Below are 20,498 nucleotides of genomic sequence, written 5' to 3'. Positions count from 1 at the left end.
CAACGGGGCGACGTTTAAGCTTTAGCATCATGTACAATTTGTTTAACCTATCTGCCTATGCCCTAAAGGGTAGCCAAGACTCAAGTTGTGCATCGTTGGGTCCAGTATAATATTCTCCTTAGTTTCCGCTTTACTAATATCAACCAATCACAAGTTTCAATACCCCGGAAATGGAACCCGGCGTTCTTGTTAACATCCACATCTTCGATTGCATAATTTGATAGGGGTTCCCAATATGGTGGCCAAGATTCACCTCCCGCAGGTTCGACGTGACTTTTTATCACACTAACAAGACGGTGACTGGATCTTTTCTAAGTCTTTCCTTTGGTGACCGCTACATAAACACTTAAAATGTCTCTTCTGCTAGTATTTAGCAATGGCATTCGGTGGAATCAGTTCAAGAGATTCCCTGATTCCCTCCCTAACTTGTTGCTTTTAACCCGCTCAATATCGGTCAACCTAATCCAGTGCAACCGTTGTCCTCGATAGAGTATGATACGCTATGGCCGAATCAACAGAGTTTAATAATGGGATATTCGATTCGACCCCCGAGACCCCTGAAGATGGGAACTGCGAAGCCTTGAGCAAAGTCGATATCGAGCGTCTCGGTCGTCAGCGACCAGAAACTCTTGCCAATTGGGCCGCCGAGGCCGGCTTCGTTTTCGCCGTGGTCGCATCGCTATGTATGAGCGAGTACTTTATCAGCGGCTTCAATATCGTCTTGCCCGCATTAGCCAACGCCTTAGATATCCCGGAGTCACAACGAACATGGCCGGCTGGAGTGATAAACTTAACCACTGCCGCCCTACTTCTGCCGTTTGCTCGACTTTGTGCTATGTACGGTGGCAGGAGTGTGTTTTTAGGCGGCCACATCTGGCTCCTGATCTGGTCTATCGTCTGTGGCTTTAGCAAAAACGCTACTATGCTAATAGTAAGCCGTGCGATGCAGGGCATAGGCGCTTCTGCGTTTCTTCCAGCGGGTCTTGCTCTCCTTGGCCAGACGTATCGACCCGGTCCACGCAAAAATCTTGTCTTCAGCTTGTATGGTGCATCCGCCTGTGTAGGGTTCTATTTCGGTATCATTATAGGTGCCCTTACCGGACAGCTAGCTGACTGGACCGTCTACTTTTGGGTCGGCTCTGTGTTCGTATTCGCTGTCATCGTTACCGGCTTCTTCACCATTCCCCGAAACCTTGGCCATAATGACCCGGACGTGCGTATGGATTGGTGGGGAGTGTGTACAATTGTACCAGGATTAGCACTTGTCGTCTACGCGCTTACGGATGGCGGAAATGCGCCGGATAGCTGGCGTACGCCTTATATCTACGTAACCTTCATAGTGGGCGCCCTCTTGCTCTGCGCTGCGGTGTACGTTCAAGGCTGGGTTTCGGCGCAGCCGTTACTTCCAGCTGACATATTCCGACCAAAATATATGAAGCGTATCTCTGCCTTCATATTCTGCGGGTTCGGAGTGTTTTCGATTTTCTTGTTCTATGCTAGCTTTTAGTAAGTTATTACAGACTATCTATTCCATTGGTACATACTAATCATCCGAATCAGTATCGAGGAAGTTCTTGACGCAACCCCCATACAGACTGCCGTGTGGTTTATACCACTGGCTCTAGGTGGCTTCATACTCGCAATTACGGGAGGGTTTGTTTTACACATACTTTCGGGACATATCTTGCTGATCGTTTCTGGTATGGGCTATGTGCTCTGTGTATTGCTATTCCCTCTCATACCTGCGCAAGACGGATCAAGTGGGATGTCAACCAGTCATCTTTATTGGTCTTACATATTTCCTTCGATGATATGTGGTACCATTGGTATCGACATTACATACAATGTGACCAACGTCTTCGTCACAACATCTATGGCCCAACGTCATCAAGCTACTGCTGCTGGGCTCATCACGAGTCTCGGATATCTCGGTATGGCGTTTTGGCTAGGTGTCTCGGAGCTAGCCATCTCGACTTGGGCTCGGTCTCATGCAGTAGAGAACCCTGATCTTCGTGAAAAATATCAAGTTGGGTTCTGGACGGGCGTCGGGGTGGCAGGTTTCACTTTATGCTGCGCCGCGACTTCGAGGATCGGCCGAGCGTCGGCCGAATTAACAGCAGACGAGAAGTATGAATTAGAGCATAATATCGCCTAGAAATAGGCTAAATAATGATGATATGACTATACATAGACGCCGAAATAGAAGGATATAAAAGGTAGGTACCTAACGTTAGATGGGATAGACTGTCGTTTGCGCATGGATGTTTTTAAATATTCCGAATATTTCGGTATGCCGCTTAATTTAATAATATATTATTATACGGTTAGATTCGACTAAATATCATTTAACCATAATCTTTACGAACTCGAATTCCCCTTATCGGCTGACCTCAAAAACCCCCACGTGCTCTTCGTCTTCGGTACTCTTCGTGATAACATCTAATGTTGCTGTTGTCAACTAGGTACTCACCTCTCTACCTTTGCCTCTATCTACTACATTCTGATTGATGAGATCGGTAATATGGATTCCATAAATGGCGATCTAGGCGCCCCAATATCAGAGACGCGTCGTCGCGCGTATCCAAAGCCGTCTATCGTGCCGCTTCTGGTTTTGTTGCTATTGGTCAATCTCGGGACTACTCTTTATCAACTACCGCTAAATCGGGTCATCGAGAAGCGTCTCTGTCGGGAATACTATATCATTCACGATCCCTCTATCATCGATCCTGATGGAAACATCAGCGAAAAGCATTGTAAGAAGAATGCTATCCAACAGAGCCTAGCTTGGACAACTGGGACTATGGAAACTTTGTGGATTGTCGGAGGCGAGTTAAATACGGTAGATTGGTAGATCGCTTCAGTTTAAACGACTAACACATAAAACAGACTTTATTATGACTATTCCTTTGGGGTTCGTAGCTGAGAAGTACGGCCGAAGGACCGTCCTCTGGCTCAACCTTATACCGAGGCTCTTTATGCTTGCCTGGGCCGTTGTAGTCGGCTATTTCGAAGAGAGCTTGCCTCTAAAAGCCATCGTTGCTGGCCCAAGTCTTTCCGTCTTCGGCGGTGACTGCGTTTTCAATTCCATCATATATGCTCTTGCAGCTAGTTTAACAGAAGACAATGTCGCTAGGTACGAGTTCTACGGATATATGGACCCCCGCCGAAGTACTGATAATAGGAATATAGGGCAACTTATTTCAGCTGGATTAACGCTGTATCATATGTAGTCACATTTGTTGGCCCCGGACTTGCTGGCGCAACTATGACCTTGAATCTATTCCTACCATTTTTAATCGGTATCTGCCTATTACTGTTGGCCATTCCCACAGTATCATTCCTGGTGGACCCGGCGCATATCCCAACGGCATCGGAAGATGAGCAACGGCAGCCTCTCATATCGTCACCCATATTGAAGGCTCAAGAAACAGATCCATCCATCCTAAAACCCGCTGTTCAGCGCATTCGTACTCTCTATTATATTGTTAAAAGTCACCCAATGAACCTCATTCTTTTGCTAGTTAGCTTTTTTCTCACTTCCCTTGCAAGCTCCGATACCAAGCTCTTACCCCAATACATATCAAAGCGATACGATTGGGATTTTGCTAAAGCTGGATACCTCTTATCCGCGAAGGCTATCCTAAATTTTACACTTCTTACCTTTGTGATCCCAGGCATTCTGAGGTCCAAAGCCTCTGTTAATCAGCCCCAATCTCAGTCTCTTTCCGACAGAGACAATATTCGCTATGCCCGAATCTGTTTAGTCGTCTCCGTCCTGGGTGCATTGGCCATTGCTTCAGCCGTTACAATTTGGCTCTTATTTCCATCTCTTCTATTGTACGCACTCGGATCCGCGTTACCCGTCTTTACCATGGGCTTGTTGAAATCTCGATCGGTGTCGCCAAAGGATGAAGATCAGCCGGTAAACCCAACCGATCCAGAAGCGCACATATTCTCTATCGTCATGATGGTGAAAACTCTCGGTTCTCTGGTAGGGGCACCTTTAATGGCAACATTATGGGTTCAAGGTATTGCGGCAGGCGTTCTAGGTATGCCTTATTTAATGAGCGCAGCTTTGTACCTTACCGCAATCGCTGTCTTTGCTGGCATTAGAGTGCTATGAATATTACATACAATACAGTGGATAGAAGGGGCACAATATCTGAAGAAATTAACCTAGAAACGCGAGCAACAGCTTTGGAAAGCATACAATACCAGAGATTCCCTATTTGACACTTTAGGATGTGGCAAGCTCAACAGTTTCCAGCATAATAATAGGCCATTCACTCTGCAACTCGGATTTTACTGACCCCTACTTCCGCCAAAGGCTATCTATTAACGATTAAGGAATAGCCTATATGCGAAGTACTGCTTTAATATGTTATATTGAACTGTTCATCTTGTCTTACCCATAAAGGATATCCGAGCTTGCGAATCACTTCCAAGATTTCAATAGCAGACGCTGGTTCGGCCGGTTCTTCCCATGCCCTGCCGTTCGCGCCATATGCTCCCTTATTTGCCAGTACTGCAATGGACTTCGTTCGGGTATCCTATATACCTCACCACCGATCCTGCGGGCGTAGGAGCCATCCCAGTTTATTGATGGAAGCCATATTGCAGTATCTCTAAGGTTTCCCTCTTTGGTCCATGGCAACTCGACGCATTTTTCTCTGGCCGGTACGTATTTCGGCCGTCGCCATTGCGTTCCCGCTATTGGAAGTTGATCGCCAACAAATATCTCCTCCAAGAGTTGCCATATACACCGACGATTATGTAGACCTCTAGGTACATGTTTTAGGACACTGTGGTAACCAGTACAGGTCCATATGTCTTCATTGTATTGGAACTCTTCTTCGCGACTGGAGCTGGATGTAAAGATATCAATATGGTTTGGAACATCGAGGCGAATGCCCCTATCCACGCCACGACTTCACTGCCGGACGAGGAGTTCCCAATTCCATTCGAAGTCCTGGCCTCCCGGGCAAGGTTCGTTTGCTTTAGAATTCACCTGGTCGGGTTTTATATCCCATAGCCAGGGTAAAAGGCCCTTGCCAGCTAGCATAATACGCTTCCTCACTACCATTACGACAGCTTTATATTCCTACCAACATCAGACGATCGCATTCGTCGCGGGTTGTTCCACTACAGCACTTCGGCTTGGGTGCTTCAATTTGAGATGGTTACCGGGGAGAGGTTCGGTAGAATTATTTGGCACATGGATGGATGGGATAGTAAGGGTGAAGTTTTCATAAAATCATGAATTTACATTAGAACAATTAGAATAGCTAAAAACCACGTGATTACGCAGGATTCGTTTGACAGATTCTATCCATTAACATCTAATAAAATGAGAGTTATTATATATTTCATTGTTTTAATCTCTTGTAATTTAGAATTATGCCACATTGTTGATCTTACAGAAAATCTAGGATTTAGCTAACAATGATTCAACCCCTATTCTTATTTATTCCTTATATCCTTACTATTACTAGTATTTCTATTTTTCATTTGGATCACATTGCTCCTTAGAAGCTAAAACAGTATCGGGTACCCAATTAAGAACTCTTTAATTTTCTTTTCTTGTTTATTAGTTGATGTCATCCCTAAGAACTAAACTCGTTATAGTACTGCAAATTTACTTTTACTAAATTATAAACTTGTCTACTCAGATCGGTCGCTTGCTTAATTCCAGGCAGGTTGGGGGTTTACATCAGGGGGTGGGAGAATGTTAACTGTATAATACTTACGACAGTTAGTATCATCAATTATTCTGATTGTGGTCGTTTGGATTGTCGGTTCAGATTCGAATTCAGATTCGGAGTCAGAAGCTTCTGAATCTGTAAATGATTCCGAGTCGACACAGTAGTTAGGCTTCGTAGTTCTCGGACGTAATGTATACCGGGGCGACGCGGGTTCTGTCGTAGTCTCTAATAAACCTGACTTCGGCGAATGCACCTTTTGCGATCTAGCTTTCGACGAGGTCGCCTTCGTTACCTTCCATTTACGGCTATCTTCAAGCCAATTAGACCTCTTCCGAGCCGCCTTGAGCGATTTCAAGATTTCGAATACCATGTCCGTGTCTAAACCCTCGTCCTTACAAACTTCAAACCCCGCTCGATCTTCAGGGCCCGACTCCTTCTCGTAAAGCGACGTACCGTAATAGTCCCAAGGACGCCATGCACTTGCTGTGTTGGTAGTAGGAAGCACCATAATGCCATACGATGCTAGATAAAAATTACCCCCGGTGGTAGTATCGCCAGGGGCATTGACGGTGCAAGAGACAATCCAAGAGTTACCGTTCACCTCTGTATGTGTATGCCGCGCATAATAAACAGCCGCCATTCCCGATGGCGAGGGTAGTTCTAAACCGTCCTCACCTGTGTCGAACGTGACGTCTTCGCCACCTACCTTAAACGTGAAGGTTTCGTCGTCCTTCCTGATTTCCATCCGAGGGAACTCGTTATCGTGAATAGTATCATTGTACTTGGCAGTGATCTCAGGGGGGAACTGAGACTTCATCAAGTTCCACACCATTCCAGCCACGCCCTGTGCCGCATTATTCAGCTCGGTCTCATCGGTTATTTCCTCATCCGTATTCAACTTTATACAAGACGCAGCCAGTCGAACCTGGGAATCATTTTGTGGGCTACAAGTATAGCCAACGTGGCAGAGCATCCCTGGGTCCTCGCGCTTACCATCCTGATGACTCTTGACAATTTCCCGGCACACTCTCATCATTACCTTTCGAAGGTCTTCGTCAGGTATGAAGTCACGAAGAACTACAAGAACGGTTTCTTTGGTTTCAATGTCGCGGAATATAACGCTCTCCTCTTGCGGTACGATATACTTAAGATGAGAGTCGAGGTCCACGGTTTCCCGGCACAATCCTTCATTATACCAAGGGTCCCTTAGTGACTTATCTTTCCAAGACCCCTGCCATTGGTGTCTTTCCTCGGGAATTCCCGCGGAGAAAAGCTCAGTTGGCGGGTGTGGCGACTCAAGTTTTGGTAGCTCAACTATCTTAATCTTGGCAAGGAACTCATCTCTCTGGCTTGTCGACCAGTTTAGACCTAGACCGTCTATAAGCTGCCTATTAGCCATAGCGTCTGTTCTGAGAGAAATAGTTTAAGTAGTATCAAGTATTAATACGCTGCGATTTTGAACAAAGATGGAGCAGTAAAGTGCGAGAACCCAAAGTCGATTAGTTGGTAGTGTAGATTATCTTGCAGAATATGTTCGTTTAATAGCACCCTGATAGAATCAACGTATTTATATCACTAATTGTAGAGGCCTGTCCAGGTAGACAAGAGCATTGTACTTGACCACAATGGGTTTGGTTTCTTTTAGCACCTATATTTCCTTACCCTTAGTGTAACAAAGCCCGAGACGGAGGCCGTTGACAGCGAACAATCATATTATTGCTTTAGGACAAGCAATATCCTGTACTATTGTTAGTATAAGCTGCAGGCCATACTTGTGATGAATGAAAAATGAACACAAACCTCCTAATGCCTTCTCGAAGAGCATCCTCTGGGAAGGAATACACGAGGCGGAATCTACCAGGCTTCGGAGCGTGGTACTGCCCCCCTGTTGACATTGTAACGCCTGCCTTCTCAAAACGTTGAGAAAGTAATTTTTCAGCTTCCCATCCATCCCCATTAGTCTCCCCTAGTGGTAAGAAGGGGGTTAAGTCAAGCCATATAAAAAGACCGGCATTCCTAAGTCCTTGTTAGACTAATGAAGCTATTTTGAATTCTAGACTTGGACTACAATTTCACATACCCCTTCTTATGAAAACCGACACCTGCCTGATTAAGGAGGTCTTCGGCTATCAAGCGATTCTGAAGTAATAACTTTTGCGACTTCTCGAGGAATTTCGTCACATACGCTTGATCATCGAGAAACTTGGCGGCGAGGTCCATTGAAAATTGGGAGGGCGAGGAGAAACAACTAGTGTCGACATAAGCACAACATGTCAGGGTTTGTGAATGATGATACCATACCATATAGCTCGAGCTGCTTTAGTGAATTCCTTGTTTCGAGATACAAGGCAGCCTAGTCGCATTCCAGCAGCGCCAAAGTCCTAGCCGTAACGTCAGAACTATGCCATGTCGAAAGCGAAAGATGTATATATACTTACTTTCGTCATGCCGTAAAGCACATGCACCTGAGCAGGATCAATAATCCCACTCGGGTCGATGGACAGTACAGAAGTGAATTCCTCAGATGGACCGTCATTTCGACGGAAGACCGAGAGGGCGTATATTTCATCGCTTATCAAATGAATTCCTTTTGATGCACATAAACGCATAAGCCCACCTAGTGTCTCACGAGAATAACATCGTCCTACACAAGATATGAGCTATATGTTATTGTTTAGAAACCATGCTTATCGCCTACCTGTGGGATTATGAGGGTTACAGATGAACAGCGCTTTGATATTAACGCCGCGTGTTTTCGCGGCTTCAAAGCCTGCCTCATAGGCAGCGACGCAATCTGGGGAGAATTGTTCTGTGTCCCCAACATCTACGTACTCTAGAATTGCGCTTCAAAAGCATAGGTGTCAGAATTGGAGGTGAGATAATTGTAGAAATGGTACCTACCCAGTTCTCATGGTCAAGTCTCTATGGAAGGCTCCATAGACAGGCCCGCCAAGCAGGATACCCTCCTGGTTATCTGGGTTACAGGTGAGTAGTGCACTGGCTTCGTTCAAAGCCGTTACCCCAGCCGCGAAAGTGATTTCCTCCGGATCGATTTTGTGGGCTGGTTTGAAGTGCGCGTTCAAGTGTTTTGCCATGGCGGCTCGCAGCCGTACCGTACCGGTATATCCTTCGCCATATGCGCATAGTTGCGGATCGAATTGGTTCTGGGCACCGAAGTCTTAGAAATATTTAGTTGAAGGTTTAATAGGCATGCGTCATACATGAGTATTGATGAACTCGATCAAGTCTTGATGCACAAGCCACTAGAGACGCTGTATCAGTACTTCTGCTATAGAAAGAATCTACCCGTCACCGACTTACGTTTTCGGCAAACAAGAAGTTCACAGGTCCGGTTGGATTGTTCGAGGCATGGTAGTTGTTTAAGTTGCCGTGGGCGAAGTAGAAATTCGCCCAACCTTTTCCTCTTGTAGATATCATCGTGGAGATGCGAGAACAGTATTAAGTAACACAATTGCAAATGAGGCTTAGATGTTAGGTTTTAAATAGTGAACCGAAGTTGTTTGATGCTAAGACTTTTATAATACCAGTTGATGGTGAGGTTAAATATAGGCACCTGTTTACAAGGAAGATTCTATAGACGTCCGTTCTGAAGCGAGCACGGAGAGCCAAGGCGGGCTTCAGCTTGTGATACCAGCGCCCTTCGGGTGGATCCCGTATTTGATTGGTTCTCGATTGTCAATGATAATTAGAGTATATTACCGAGACATTGAAAGTTTTATCTATCTATAATGTTGAGACTTTGATATCGACGTGTTAGATGGCTATAAATAGAATGAGGCTCAACAGCGTAGAGGCAGGTACACCTACCTAGCTAATTATGTACCCTGGAATTTCACGAATATCAATTGCACAATAATGAAAGGAGATGGATTGAAATGCAGTATGATATTAGTAGCTACCTCTTTATGCTATTCACTGTATTATTTCTTCTCCTAAGGTGTTTGGATTCATTAAGATGAGTTATCATACGGATAATATTGACGTGACGATCTCTTATGGCTACCTAAATAGTGGTGTTGGTAAGAGCTATTAAATTTAAACCGGACGAATGTATAATAGAATCGCCATACAAATGAGGAAAGACAATTAATATAAGAAAACATTTAACATAGTAGTAATATACTATTATTGAAAAATTAGAATGACATATCTTTTACATGTGTAATACATGATTTCGATGCGGTCCTTTAAAACGGTATCCATTGCTTCGAAGTACGGGGTTTAAGAATACTTTATATTAACTAACAATTTACTATTGACAATTTATTAGGCGTATATGATATATTTAAGACGCCCACCCCCTTTGTGACTTTCTTATAGCCAGTAGTTGGTTACATGTCTACCTACCTAGGAGATGGATAAGGGGTATTGAACCGCCTAGTTACCGTGGCAGTAACATAAGTTAAATGCCTGCTGCTTTTACACGCCATATGTTTTGAAGCTTTGTTGTAAGAAATTCGGTTTAATGATGTTAGATGAGAAAGTCCAAGTACATTCCGGAATCTCGCATGTGGCTTTCTGCTCATATGAAACAGCTAGAAATCCAACATCTTTACTCGCTACAATTAGTTGATTTCTTATCCGTACCTATTCAATGCGCTTTATTTAATTAGATGTATTTTGGTACATAACAAATCACATTCGGTAGCTGCTTGGCCGGTGTACCTATTAGCAAATATCTATGTACATCAGTAATTTAAGAAACCTGATTGGAAGTCTTCTAACCTCTATGTGGGTATAATTCCCGCGCCGTCGGACGAGGGACGGTTTCTAGCGCCGCTCAGCCCTAAAAGTTTGCGACGCTAAAAGTCAGTCTTCTGCATGCGCCTCTGTAATGGCCTGAATGGCCGCTGTTGCCCCGAAAGTTTACCCAATAATGTATGCCGTTTCTTGCCGTTCCTGCCGTTTCCCCGGTCGTCTTATAACTAGCCGTCTATAGGGCATTTAATCTTAAAGCTCGGCGCCGGTGGACAAGAAAATCGAGAAAACAATCCGGTCGGTGAAACCCAATGATGTGGTATATGATTCCACCTCGTTTTCTTTTCAGCCGCCAAGTTATAGTTGCACCTTTAGTCGACTGACACGACAACATTCAACACAAACGGCACTCGCAATATCTCGGACCGAGAACCGTTGAAGGCTCGGTAAAGTCGAGGATCGGCCGTCAAGATACAAGTCGGGTAAGATCAGCGCTTGAAACAACATGCACACGTGCCACTTCGCTTCTGATCAGCGCTGGAGGGGTTCAGCTAAGTAAAGTATTCTCCTAAGCTGGATAAATACAGTTATAACTTCGAAATGATTGGGTTGTAATCCAGTAAATACTTATATAGGTAAGTACTTAAAGAAGACATGCTGTTATATTAGCTTACCTAGGTATTTATCGCGTTTAATAATATTTTTATACCTACCCCCTATTTAACCTAAACTTAATCTACGATAGGTTTATACCAAAGTTAGGCATATTAATAACCATATAGAAAGAATTCAATGTTTGCGTCAATGGAATTTCTTAACAGCGGTCCGTTGGCGAGTTTCTTCAGAAGGGCTGGTCTCTCTTATCTACTCCAGGTACAATTACGGCATCGTGCATCCCAGCTCACAGACCCTGGAGAAATCTGGCGGAGCTGAACCCTTGAATACTACTGGGGATCCTGTGTATACGTATTCTAAAGAGAGTTGATTGGTTTCTTGGCAGGACTTGGCCCAGAGCCTAGCATGACTAGACGAATAAGAGAGGAATACCTAATACTTAGCAAGTATACTGCATGTTAAGTGGGCAAATTTAATTTTCCTTTGCCCCTCGCCTGCGTCGTATCTAACCTTGGCGGGACCACGGTGTGAATGACATGCATTATGTACCTGTAATAGAATGCATGGTACAATGTACATTTTTATCAAAGACCTATACCTAAACCGGGATCCCGGTGGTCTTAGTCGCAACAATGTCGCTAGATACTCGATCGCAACGACGCAAAGACACAAACCCGGCAGACGAAACATTGCAACATTATACAATTAATTGATTCCCGACTGATAGCAACCACATTGCCCGGCGCTTCGGCGCTGAGCCGATCCGGCTGACCATCACGCGAACAGCGGTGTACCCCCCACTGATCCGACAATCAGGCCCCTTGTCGGAGAGGGGCGATAGCGGCTCATTTCCCCCACCTTTGTTATAAAGCCCCTGTAAGCCATGATGACATAGGCCGGGTTAAGGTTACTGTACTACCATACGCCGTACGGTCATGGGAAATAGGTACTTTACAACAGGTACCTGGACGCTGTAATACAGGTACTCTACAAAACTAAACTTGGTCGATCACCTTCATTCCTTTCCTAATTTTTTTCTTTTCTTTTTATTTACCTTTATTCACCAGTCTCTCGCCGAGGAATTGGATATCAGGTAGGGCATTTCGTTGCTTCACCCATACTATATCGTTATATTTCCGACCGCGGAAAAAGGAAGACGCCATCGCGTGCGCACTATAATGATATCGGGGCCACTACACTTCCAACAATCTTCTTACACTCTGTCCAGCATTCCGCTCTCTCAGCGGAGTTCACTGTCGTGCTCTCAATATGGCGGCAGCACAAGACAAGTCTCAACCGGTGTCTGCACCACAGTCCCAGAGAGCCATGAGTGATGAGAAGAATGAAGGCTCAGATAGTGACGTTCGCGAGACTTTGGTCGAAGTTTCAACTGAGAACCAACTCCTTCGCCATCTAGGTAACCGTCAGATCCAATTGATTGCCATCGGTGGCAGTATTGGTACCGCTCTCTTTGTGAGTATCGGCGGTGGTCTTGCCAAGGGTGGACCAGGAAGCCTTCTTATCGGGTACACTGTCTATGCTATCATGGTTGGTATGGTGAACAACTCCATGGCCGAGATGGTTACCTATATGCCTGTGTCTGGATCTTTTATTCGAATGGCCGGCAGATGGGTCGATGAGGCTTTGGGATTCATGGCAGGGTGGAACTTCTTCCTCTACGAAGCCTGTCTCATTCCCTTCGAGATATCTGCTATCAACTTGGTGCTTGGATATTGGAGGGACGATATCCCCCCGGTAGCCATATGTATAGCATGCATTGTACTTTATGCGTATGTAACCCTCCTTTAAACTCCTGGCTATTACAGCATTGGATGACATATTAATTAACATGGAACGATAGCGCTATCAACATTTTGGCCGTGCAATATTTCGGGTACGTGCATTGACTCCAGCCCAACAACCCTAGCATATCGTCTAGCATATCGTAGATTTATACTCCACGACCCCGCAACCGCTCAGACCAATTATTTATCGTGATTAGTACCTATCTTTGCTAATCTAGATCGTTTAGCGAGGCCGAGTTCTGGCTATCCAGCGGCAAGATCCTGCTTATCTGCATCCTGTACACGTTCACTCTAGTCACGATGTGTGGGGGTAACCCCAAACACGATGCTTACGGTTTTCGGTATTGGTCAGATCCAGGATCTTTCGCCGAGTATATTCACGAGGGCGTACTAGGTCGATTTGAAGGTTTGCTTGGCGCTGTCTTCTCTGCAGGTTTCACTGTCGTTGGACCCGAGTACCTTGCCATGGTCGCTGGAGAAGCAGAGCGCCCGCGGACGTATCTCAAGAACGGATTCAAGACCGTCTACTGGCGATTCGCCATCTTCTTCATCGGCGGTGCGCTCTGCGTCGGTATCGTCCTCCCGTACAACGATAGTGTGCTGAAGAATGCGGATACGGGAACCGCTAACGGCTCACCCTACGTCATCGCAATGCAGAACCTTGGAGTTGGAATACTTCCCAACATCATTAACGCTCTCATGATCACCAGTATTTTTAGCGCTGGAAATGCCTACACATACTGCGCGATGCGATCCTTATACGGCCTCGCTTGCGACGGCCAGGCGCCTAAAATCTTCAAGAAGACACTTAAGAACGGTATCCCGGTCTACGCTTTTGCGCTTGTAATGGTCTTCCCCTTCTTGTCGTTCCTACAACTGTCAAACAACACGGCGCAAGTAGTGACGTGGCTTGCTACTCTTACACAGGGCTCGCAGATGATCAATTACATTGTCATGAGCTTGACGTACATCTTTTTCTACAATGCGACTAAAGCGCAGGGCATTGATCGCCGCACGCTACCGTACTACGGCTATTTCCAGCCATACTGTGGTTACATTGGTTTGGTGTGGATGATTATCATCGAGGCCACTTTTGGTTACTCGGTGTTCTTACCTGGACACTGGGACGTCGGCAACTTTTTTGCTTTCTACACAATGGCTATCGTGTCTTTCTGCACATTTTTTGGTTGGAAGATTTTCCGACGTACAAAATTCGTCTCTCCCGCGCAGGCCGATCTCATCTGGGAGAAGCCGGCCATCGATGCTTACGAGGCTTCGCAGATTGAGACCCCGACCCGATTCCGCGACGAGCTGAAAGCTATGTTCCTTGGGAAGAGAAAGAAGGAGAACTACATGGGTGAAGACCCGAACTAGAAGTTGGGACTTGCGCTTCGAGATCGTGGCTTGATTCGAGCGACGCCGGAAACGGTTAGTGGATGGAGTCATAGTTTTGGTATACGCTTTGTCGTTGTCGAGTCATTCCATACTACAAATTTCAAGAAATATCATGCCAAGCTTCCGAGTAAATAAATTAGAGATATGATCGAATTCAATCGCAAAGTTATAACCCATAAATGAAATTTTGGTAAGAAAGACGAGGTTTATCAATTTTAGACGGCCACGCCCATTCATTTAAAATAATATTAGAAGTCAAGCCTTTATCTAAGGTCGATATTACTATGCGCGGTGTTACTTTAACTGTAGCCATGACATGACCAACGCGAGTTAGCATCTCAACTTATTCGCCAATGTGGCCTTGTTGGATTAAACCGACATGTGGTGGTTTTAAAAGCGATAAATGGGTCGGCCTGGAACCTATTCAAAGTAAATGAGGGATACTATCTAGAATTAATTAAATAGTAAGTATTATCTGTAAGATAGTCACAGGCTGCTAAGTTGATCAAATACAAATCCCTATTTCTGTATTAGAACGTAACGCTGAGAGCTAGTCGTCACGTTTTCGCGTACTCGATGTCGAATGTCCTTTAGTGAATTTTTGATAAGAATACCTATCTATGATTTCAATGCAAGGTATGATCGCTACTTAGAAAGGTTAATAACTCCAATTGTGACTTATGCATAAATGTCCAAGTTTCATTTTCATATTCGCTTCCGGCCGTGTATATCCAACAGTAGATCGATAAACAGACGCTCAGCTCATGAAGCTGTTGACGACGGTGATGACGGTTGTGTAGAGCATAGCAACAACTCCAACTACCACAAATATGATATCTCCAACCTTAGCTTCCCACGATGTTGCAACGCCTTTATAATGTAGATATGCTGGATAAATGTAGACCAACGGGACACAAGCAACGGACCCGATCAACGCGACGAACCTGTCAAGGTTAGAAGCACCCACTATCGAAAACGCTCCGCACCCAAGAACCATTAACATCCTGAACGCATTCTTGATCCACTTCGTGCGGACGCTCTTCCTACCCGAGTGAGAGCCAAAAATTCTACCTTCGATGATACGGATGGCGGGGAATAGCTGGACGGGAGTTCCAGCAAGGACCGCGAGCGAGTAGAGGAATTGTACCGCATTGACAAACTTGCTGTCTTGGGGATAATTATTGATGATTTCAATTTCGGTGTTTTCGCCGAAGGTAGCATAGCAGAGAGCGCCAACAGCAGTGAAGAGAACTGTGACGATGAACATAACCGTACCAAGAAGCCACTCGAAACGCTCTGGTTTGGTCATAGATGACTGGATTGGAAGAATGAGGCCGATGCCTTCAAATGTGAAAATAGCTGCCCCGATAGTTAAGGTGTACTTCGCCGGGTTGAAGAGGACGACACTTTCATGAATGCCATTGGATGCAAGGTGTGCAATGTCGTAGTAATAGATGTAAGTTACACCAAGCAAGATGCAAGCATCTGCAAGAAGTGCAACAGGACCGAGTTTCGCTATGTTCCGTATAAACGCCAGGGGTATGAGAAGGATGAGCTGTATGAGAATTAAAGACGTGGGGGATAACGGACTGTCGCCGTGCAGAACGGCCTTCAGAAAAGAGGACATGTTCTCGGCTACAAACACCATGCCAGCACAGACGAACCCCAGCTGCGACATAGTGATAGAGAATAATATCAATCCGCGCATGAACTTTCCTGCTACTGCATGGCCAATCTCTCCATAACCACCGTCGTACTTTGCCTTACAGGCGAGAAGTAAGTGGAACGCCAACATGGTGACGGTGGAGACAGCCAGCATGGTCAAAGAGGAGAATAGTATGCCACCATTGTTGAAGGCCTTGGGAAGAAACATGATTCCGGTCCCAATGAAAGCCTTTAATAGGGTAAAGAAGGTCTGTTTGGTGCTGGCGGTAGCGGAGCGCTGTGCACGCGAAGCCCTCCGCCGCCCAAGAAGCGGTCTCGTCTCGCTTGGCTCTTCCTCTTCTTCTCTTTCTTCCTCGGAGAGTATTGCCTCATCGTCCGAATCCTCAAGATCTTCTCCAGCAAAGCTCCCGTACAGCTCCAAAAATTCAACGAAATTCCTAGTGACAGGGACCCTAGCAGCCCACATATCGCGCTGCTTCGTTTGCCGTATGAAAGCTCTGCGGAAGCCTCCCGGAGCTAATTGGTCGCTTACGGTCAAACCGTCGGGCCCGGTTTCCTCTATAATATCTTGGGGGTAGTGGAAAGTTGCAGCCCGCTTATGCACCCGCTCATGCATCTTGGCCCGAGCAGCGGTCTTGAAGAGGTCTCGGTGTATGTCACCTCCCTGGAGCTTTAGCGAGGATTCGCCTAATTCTTGATCTGTCGGGTCCGGGCTCGAGGACGATGCACCAGCAGAACTCCCGGTTACTCCAACAAATTCGGCCGAATATCCAGGCGGGAGGTGTTCCGAGACGACTTGAGCGTCGTGCTTGGACTGATCTGATATCGGAACGTGGGCCATTGTGGACTACTAAGGAAAAAAAAAACTACACAAGTAAGTTCAGATATTGTCTAAGCGTCTACTGGAAGCAAACGGTAAGTATTCTAACCTAAATCTTGATATAGATCTCGGTAATATGCATCTTGGATTGGAAGTTTATGGTGAAACGATGGAGGTGAAGTCGCTACACAAAGCGAAAGAATGAGAAGTGGCGGTTCTAAAGAATAGAAGCTTCCACTTCTATGAGTTCATGCTATGAGTTCATGAACTCATACATAGAAGACGGTGAAACTTAAAATCCAGGCGTCTTTTTACAGCGCCGGTTTGTACCGGACTTCACCACTAAGGCCCGCTACAACTAATTAGGTAAAGCTCTTGCGGAGTTGGTGGTACAACATGACTGGCTAGAAAATTCTCGCAGATGCTAGCCAACTTTGTAACGCCAAACAGTTTGCTTTATAAACAAAAGCTACAAACGAATCAGACATCAGTCAGCACATCCAATCATCTTCCGAAGGAAGGTATTCAATTCTCGATTGGTCTAGTGGTCAGGATACCTGCTTGTCATCGAACAAGTTCGCAGGTGGCCGGGGTTCGATTCCCCGATCGAGAGCTTCTTTTTGCAATTTATTATTGCACTTGCAAACGACGTTTGAATGATAATTTTTTTGTATTTCCTCAACATTCCTTCCCGAAACTCTCTTTCCTTAGCAGTGCATTCCCGCAGTGGCATTGAGTGGTGTTTGTACGTTAATTTTATCTTCCCTGAATAGCCTTTCTCAGTAAACTTGGCATTAGTCTCTCTTAGTCGTTCCCTGTTACTTCGCCATTACCTTCGAACTGTTTAGTTAAGGTGCTATTATTTTTACTACTATCTAATTAAATTTACTTTTCACACCTTGATAGACCTTCCTATCTGCTTTAGGAGTCAGGCGTTACGATCTTGACCTCGGAAAACTAGCTTGGCTTCTCTGCTTCTCCATATCGAAGCTGAGCAAATTCTAGTCATGTCTGTGCCATCTCGCTATGGAGCTAGTGTTACTTCAGGTAAGGATATGGTTGCAATCCACTTCAATTTGCCCATTCAGAAACGTTACTATTTTACAGCGTTGCCTTAGGTACCTAGGTAATCATTGAATACTTTGTTGGTGATTTTAAGAAAATACGTGGAAGGGTGAACAAAAGAGGTCTCTTACGATACGAAGCTAGTTCTCTAAGTAATGGCAAAGAGAATCAATTAGCAATGAGCCGCCGAGACGATTTATGACTGCGATCGGGAAGAGTAGTAAGTGTATATTGTATATATAACGTTAAGTCCGCCGAATAGTCCAACGTCGGCGGACGAGAAAGTATTAGAGTATTAGTATTAATAATGGTTGCCGGAATCCTAAATGAATCCGAAAGGCCAAATTGGCCGAGAATAGCGGTGATAGAAGCCAGTCGGCGGATACTATGCCAAATAGAGGGATTAGTAAACAATGGGTGGAGTATTTTCGGCCATTAACCCGAGTTTACGGAACCGGACGGACGAAATCATCTCCCTCTTGTTGCCGTAGGATGGATACCATGGTGCAACCCCTCCGCAACCCTGTGCTTACAAAACGGATATACTGTTTTGGGGGTGTGTTACAGTAGACTCCTGTAGACTATTTAAACATGAACATGTGCTGTAGTTGGAGGACCATTACTCCAAGCCAGCAACACTTACACACTTACACGTACCAACTACTACCAAACTTCATCAAGCTGAACTACTTCAACCAGAATAAACATGCCTTCCTACGTGATAACCGGTGCATCTCGAGGACTCGGCGTAAGTGTGGATATACGACCTGGTCGAAAAGAAGTACTAAATCGTGAAATAGTTCGAGTTCTTACGCCAGCTCTCTGAGGATCCAGCAGCAGTTGTTATTGGGCTTGTTCGTAATAAAGACGCCACCGAGAAAAGGGTATCTTCTGAGATCGGACGCTCCAATATCCATATTCTCCATGGAGATTTGGAAGATTATAAATCTCTGAAGGTGAGATAGCTCATTCTAATCAAGCACATGAGATGAACTATTGACATGGTGCATAGAAAGCAGCGGAAGATACTGCCAAGATCACTGGAGGCAGCTTAGACTATCTCATCGCCAATGGCGCTTTCATTTCTGGAAAATCGGGCTTCCTGACTTTTAACGACTTGTACGATTTTCTAGTTCTTTTGGGAGAACCTTCAGAGCCACTCACTAACGCATCTTAATCAATCAGGGCCGACGATCCTGAAGGTCTAGAGGAGGATTTGCTCAAGTCCTTCAAGACTAATGTAGTTGGAAATATCCACCTCTTCAACTACTTTTTGCCCCTGATCCGGAAGGGAGAAGCCAAGAAAGTCATTTCGATCTCGACCGGTATTGCCGACTACGACTTGGTGAGGGACATTGAGCTTGATACGTCCGGGGCATACACTACGAGCAAGGCAGCTCTCAACCTCGCGGTCGTCGAGTACCATGCCCAGTTTCACAACGAAGGGATTCTATTCTTCAGTATATCGCCTGGTGTTGTTGCGACGGATGGACAAAATGTCGCGACAGATAATAGTGAGTTCTACTTTCCCGTCGGCTCCATACTCAAAATTATTTATGTTATCCATTATCGTGTTCAGTAGTGTTTGCTAATACTTTCCTGGTGAAAGAGTCTGAAAAGGAGCTCGAAAACTCCCAAAAGATGTTCGGCAAGTTCGCCAAATATGCACCTCACTTTAAGGGCCCAATCACCCCTGAAGAGTCTGTCAAGCTCGTCATGAAGGTTATCTACAATGCAAGCCTTGAGCGTGGAGATGGAGGGTCATTTGTCTCTCATTTAGGCACCAGGCAATGGCTTTAAAGGACATCGTAGATAGCTGATGTATAGGTTTAAGCACGGAGAGTAGCTAGCATCTTCAGAAAGGTCTCGGATAGATGGAATGAAATTTAGGGACATATCCTCCTCTCCACTAAGAGTTCATTTTTATGCCTGTAGTGCTACCCCTATATTAGCCCAGTATGTAGATTGCGATAACCAACGTTGTTGAAACTATTTTAGTACTGCAAAAATGACGGCCCTGAGAAACAGATAGAGATGCGTCCCTCATGCTTTAGGAAATATTGATAGCTTATTCTTCACCCGCTTTGATCGGCTAGGGGTGTTGATCAAGTTGATAGAAAATACATCGGAAACGTCAGTAATCTGACTCAAATGATACGAAACTTCGATTGCTCAAGAGAAGCTAGCCTGATGATATTGCGACATGCGGTTGGAACCTTCTAATGTCCGACTGTCGTGATATAACGGGGGATAACTTAATTTCTTAGATAACTATTTAAAGTAACTTGTAGTATCGGCGTAATAATCTCAGCAACGAAAGAAATGATAAATGAAAAAGAACCACGTGGTTGATAATGCCATTTTACCTATCATTTTCTACTCATCTCTATTCAAGTTTGCCGAGGTCACCGACATTGAAGATATAAATAATTGATCGCCCAATATATGACAACTACCTAAGGGATGCTATAACTTTTCACTATGTCTCGGAAGGCTAGGTATAGATGGAATGCTTTATTAAGCCACGTGGTTCAGCCGCACAATGATACAAAGGAAGGGGTTCGAATCATTATCTCATGAAATGAAGACTATTAGCTTCACTCTTTGATGAAGAGCAAGTCGTATCACGTGGGCATTGCATTTTCTAACAACAGCCTCTTTTAAAATCTAACATGTCGAATCAAAGTAGATGAAATTAATCAAGAATTGATA

General features: G+C 45.0%; 7 protein-coding genes and 1 non-coding gene across 8 annotated transcripts; 5 read left to right on the top strand and 3 right to left on the bottom strand.

The window, feature by feature from the left end:
• Window positions 1–12: 12 nt before the first annotated feature.
• Window positions 13–2,361, top strand: F4817DRAFT_344272 (MFS general substrate transporter). Its single transcript, XM_049304124.1, has 2 exons — window positions 13–1,506; window positions 1,561–2,361. Exons 1-2 carry the CDS (start codon window positions 503–505, stop codon window positions 2,153–2,155), a joined length of 1,599 nt encoding a protein of 532 aa, XP_049157028.1. The 5' UTR covers window positions 13–502; the 3' UTR covers window positions 2,156–2,361.
• A 160-nt stretch (window positions 2,362–2,521) lies between these two features.
• F4817DRAFT_318007 (MFS general substrate transporter) lies at window positions 2,522–4,123 on the top strand (the record flags this gene model as incomplete). Its single annotated transcript, XM_049300879.1, has 3 exons — window positions 2,522–2,753; window positions 2,887–3,133; window positions 3,190–4,123. The coding sequence occupies 3 exons, from the start codon at window positions 2,522–2,524 to the stop codon at window positions 4,121–4,123; spliced, it is 1,413 nt and encodes a 470-aa protein (XP_049157027.1).
• A 1,582-nt stretch (window positions 4,124–5,705) lies between these two features.
• Window positions 5,706–7,101, bottom strand: F4817DRAFT_366942 (uncharacterized protein; the record flags this gene model as incomplete). Its single annotated transcript, XM_049307056.1, has 2 exons — window positions 5,706–5,732; window positions 5,956–7,101. The coding sequence occupies 2 exons, from the start codon at window positions 7,099–7,101 to the stop codon at window positions 5,706–5,708; spliced, it is 1,173 nt and encodes a 390-aa protein (XP_049157026.1).
• A 112-nt stretch (window positions 7,102–7,213) lies between these two features.
• On the bottom strand, window positions 7,214–9,301 carry F4817DRAFT_188265 (PLP-dependent transferase). The gene is made up of 9 exons (XM_049298437.1): window positions 9,024–9,301; window positions 8,924–8,965; window positions 8,604–8,866; window positions 8,401–8,546; window positions 8,141–8,346; window positions 8,004–8,083; window positions 7,783–7,950; window positions 7,503–7,718; window positions 7,214–7,440 (listed from the first exon to the last, which is right to left on the bottom strand). Exons 1-9 carry the CDS (start codon window positions 9,138–9,140, stop codon window positions 7,416–7,418), a joined length of 1,263 nt encoding a protein of 420 aa, XP_049157025.1. The 5' UTR covers window positions 9,141–9,301; the 3' UTR covers window positions 7,214–7,415.
• Window positions 9,302–11,962: 2,661 nt separating this feature from the next.
• F4817DRAFT_344268 (amino acid permease/ SLC12A domain-containing protein) lies at window positions 11,963–14,502 on the top strand. The gene is made up of 3 exons (XM_049304123.1): window positions 11,963–12,826; window positions 12,898–12,930; window positions 13,069–14,502. Exons 1-3 carry the CDS (start codon window positions 12,306–12,308, stop codon window positions 14,213–14,215), a joined length of 1,701 nt encoding a protein of 566 aa, XP_049157024.1. The 5' UTR covers window positions 11,963–12,305; the 3' UTR covers window positions 14,216–14,502.
• A 210-nt stretch (window positions 14,503–14,712) lies between these two features.
• On the bottom strand, window positions 14,713–17,084 carry F4817DRAFT_344264 (transmembrane amino acid transporter protein-domain-containing protein). The gene is made up of 2 exons (XM_049304122.1): window positions 16,832–17,084; window positions 14,713–16,783 (listed from the first exon to the last, which is right to left on the bottom strand). The coding sequence occupies exon 2, from the start codon at window positions 16,740–16,742 to the stop codon at window positions 14,994–14,996; it is 1,749 nt and encodes a 582-aa protein (XP_049157023.1). The 5' UTR covers window positions 16,743–16,783; window positions 16,832–17,084; the 3' UTR covers window positions 14,713–14,993.
• Window positions 17,085–17,251: 167 nt separating this feature from the next.
• On the top strand, window positions 17,252–17,334 carry F4817DRAFT_t118. The gene has a single exon. It is a non-coding gene; the product is annotated as a tRNA-Asp (tRNA).
• Window positions 17,335–18,276: 942 nt separating this feature from the next.
• Window positions 18,277–19,699, top strand: F4817DRAFT_344263 (NAD(P)-binding protein). Its single transcript, XM_049304121.1, has 5 exons — window positions 18,277–18,534; window positions 18,587–18,742; window positions 18,799–18,905; window positions 18,972–19,300; window positions 19,396–19,699. Exons 1-5 carry the CDS (start codon window positions 18,493–18,495, stop codon window positions 19,584–19,586), a joined length of 825 nt encoding a protein of 274 aa, XP_049157022.1. The 5' UTR covers window positions 18,277–18,492; the 3' UTR covers window positions 19,587–19,699.
• The last annotated feature ends 799 nt before the right edge of the window (window positions 19,700–20,498 follow it).

Source organism: Daldinia loculata (genome assembly GCF_022478755.1).
Source record: "Daldinia loculata strain CBS 113971 unplaced genomic scaffold F4817scaffold_41, whole genome shotgun sequence".
Lineage (NCBI taxonomy): Eukaryota > Fungi > Ascomycota > Sordariomycetes > Xylariales > Hypoxylaceae > Daldinia > Daldinia loculata.
The sequence above is the reverse complement of the archived record's forward strand: the minus strand, read 5'-3'. Positions and strand labels throughout refer to the sequence as shown.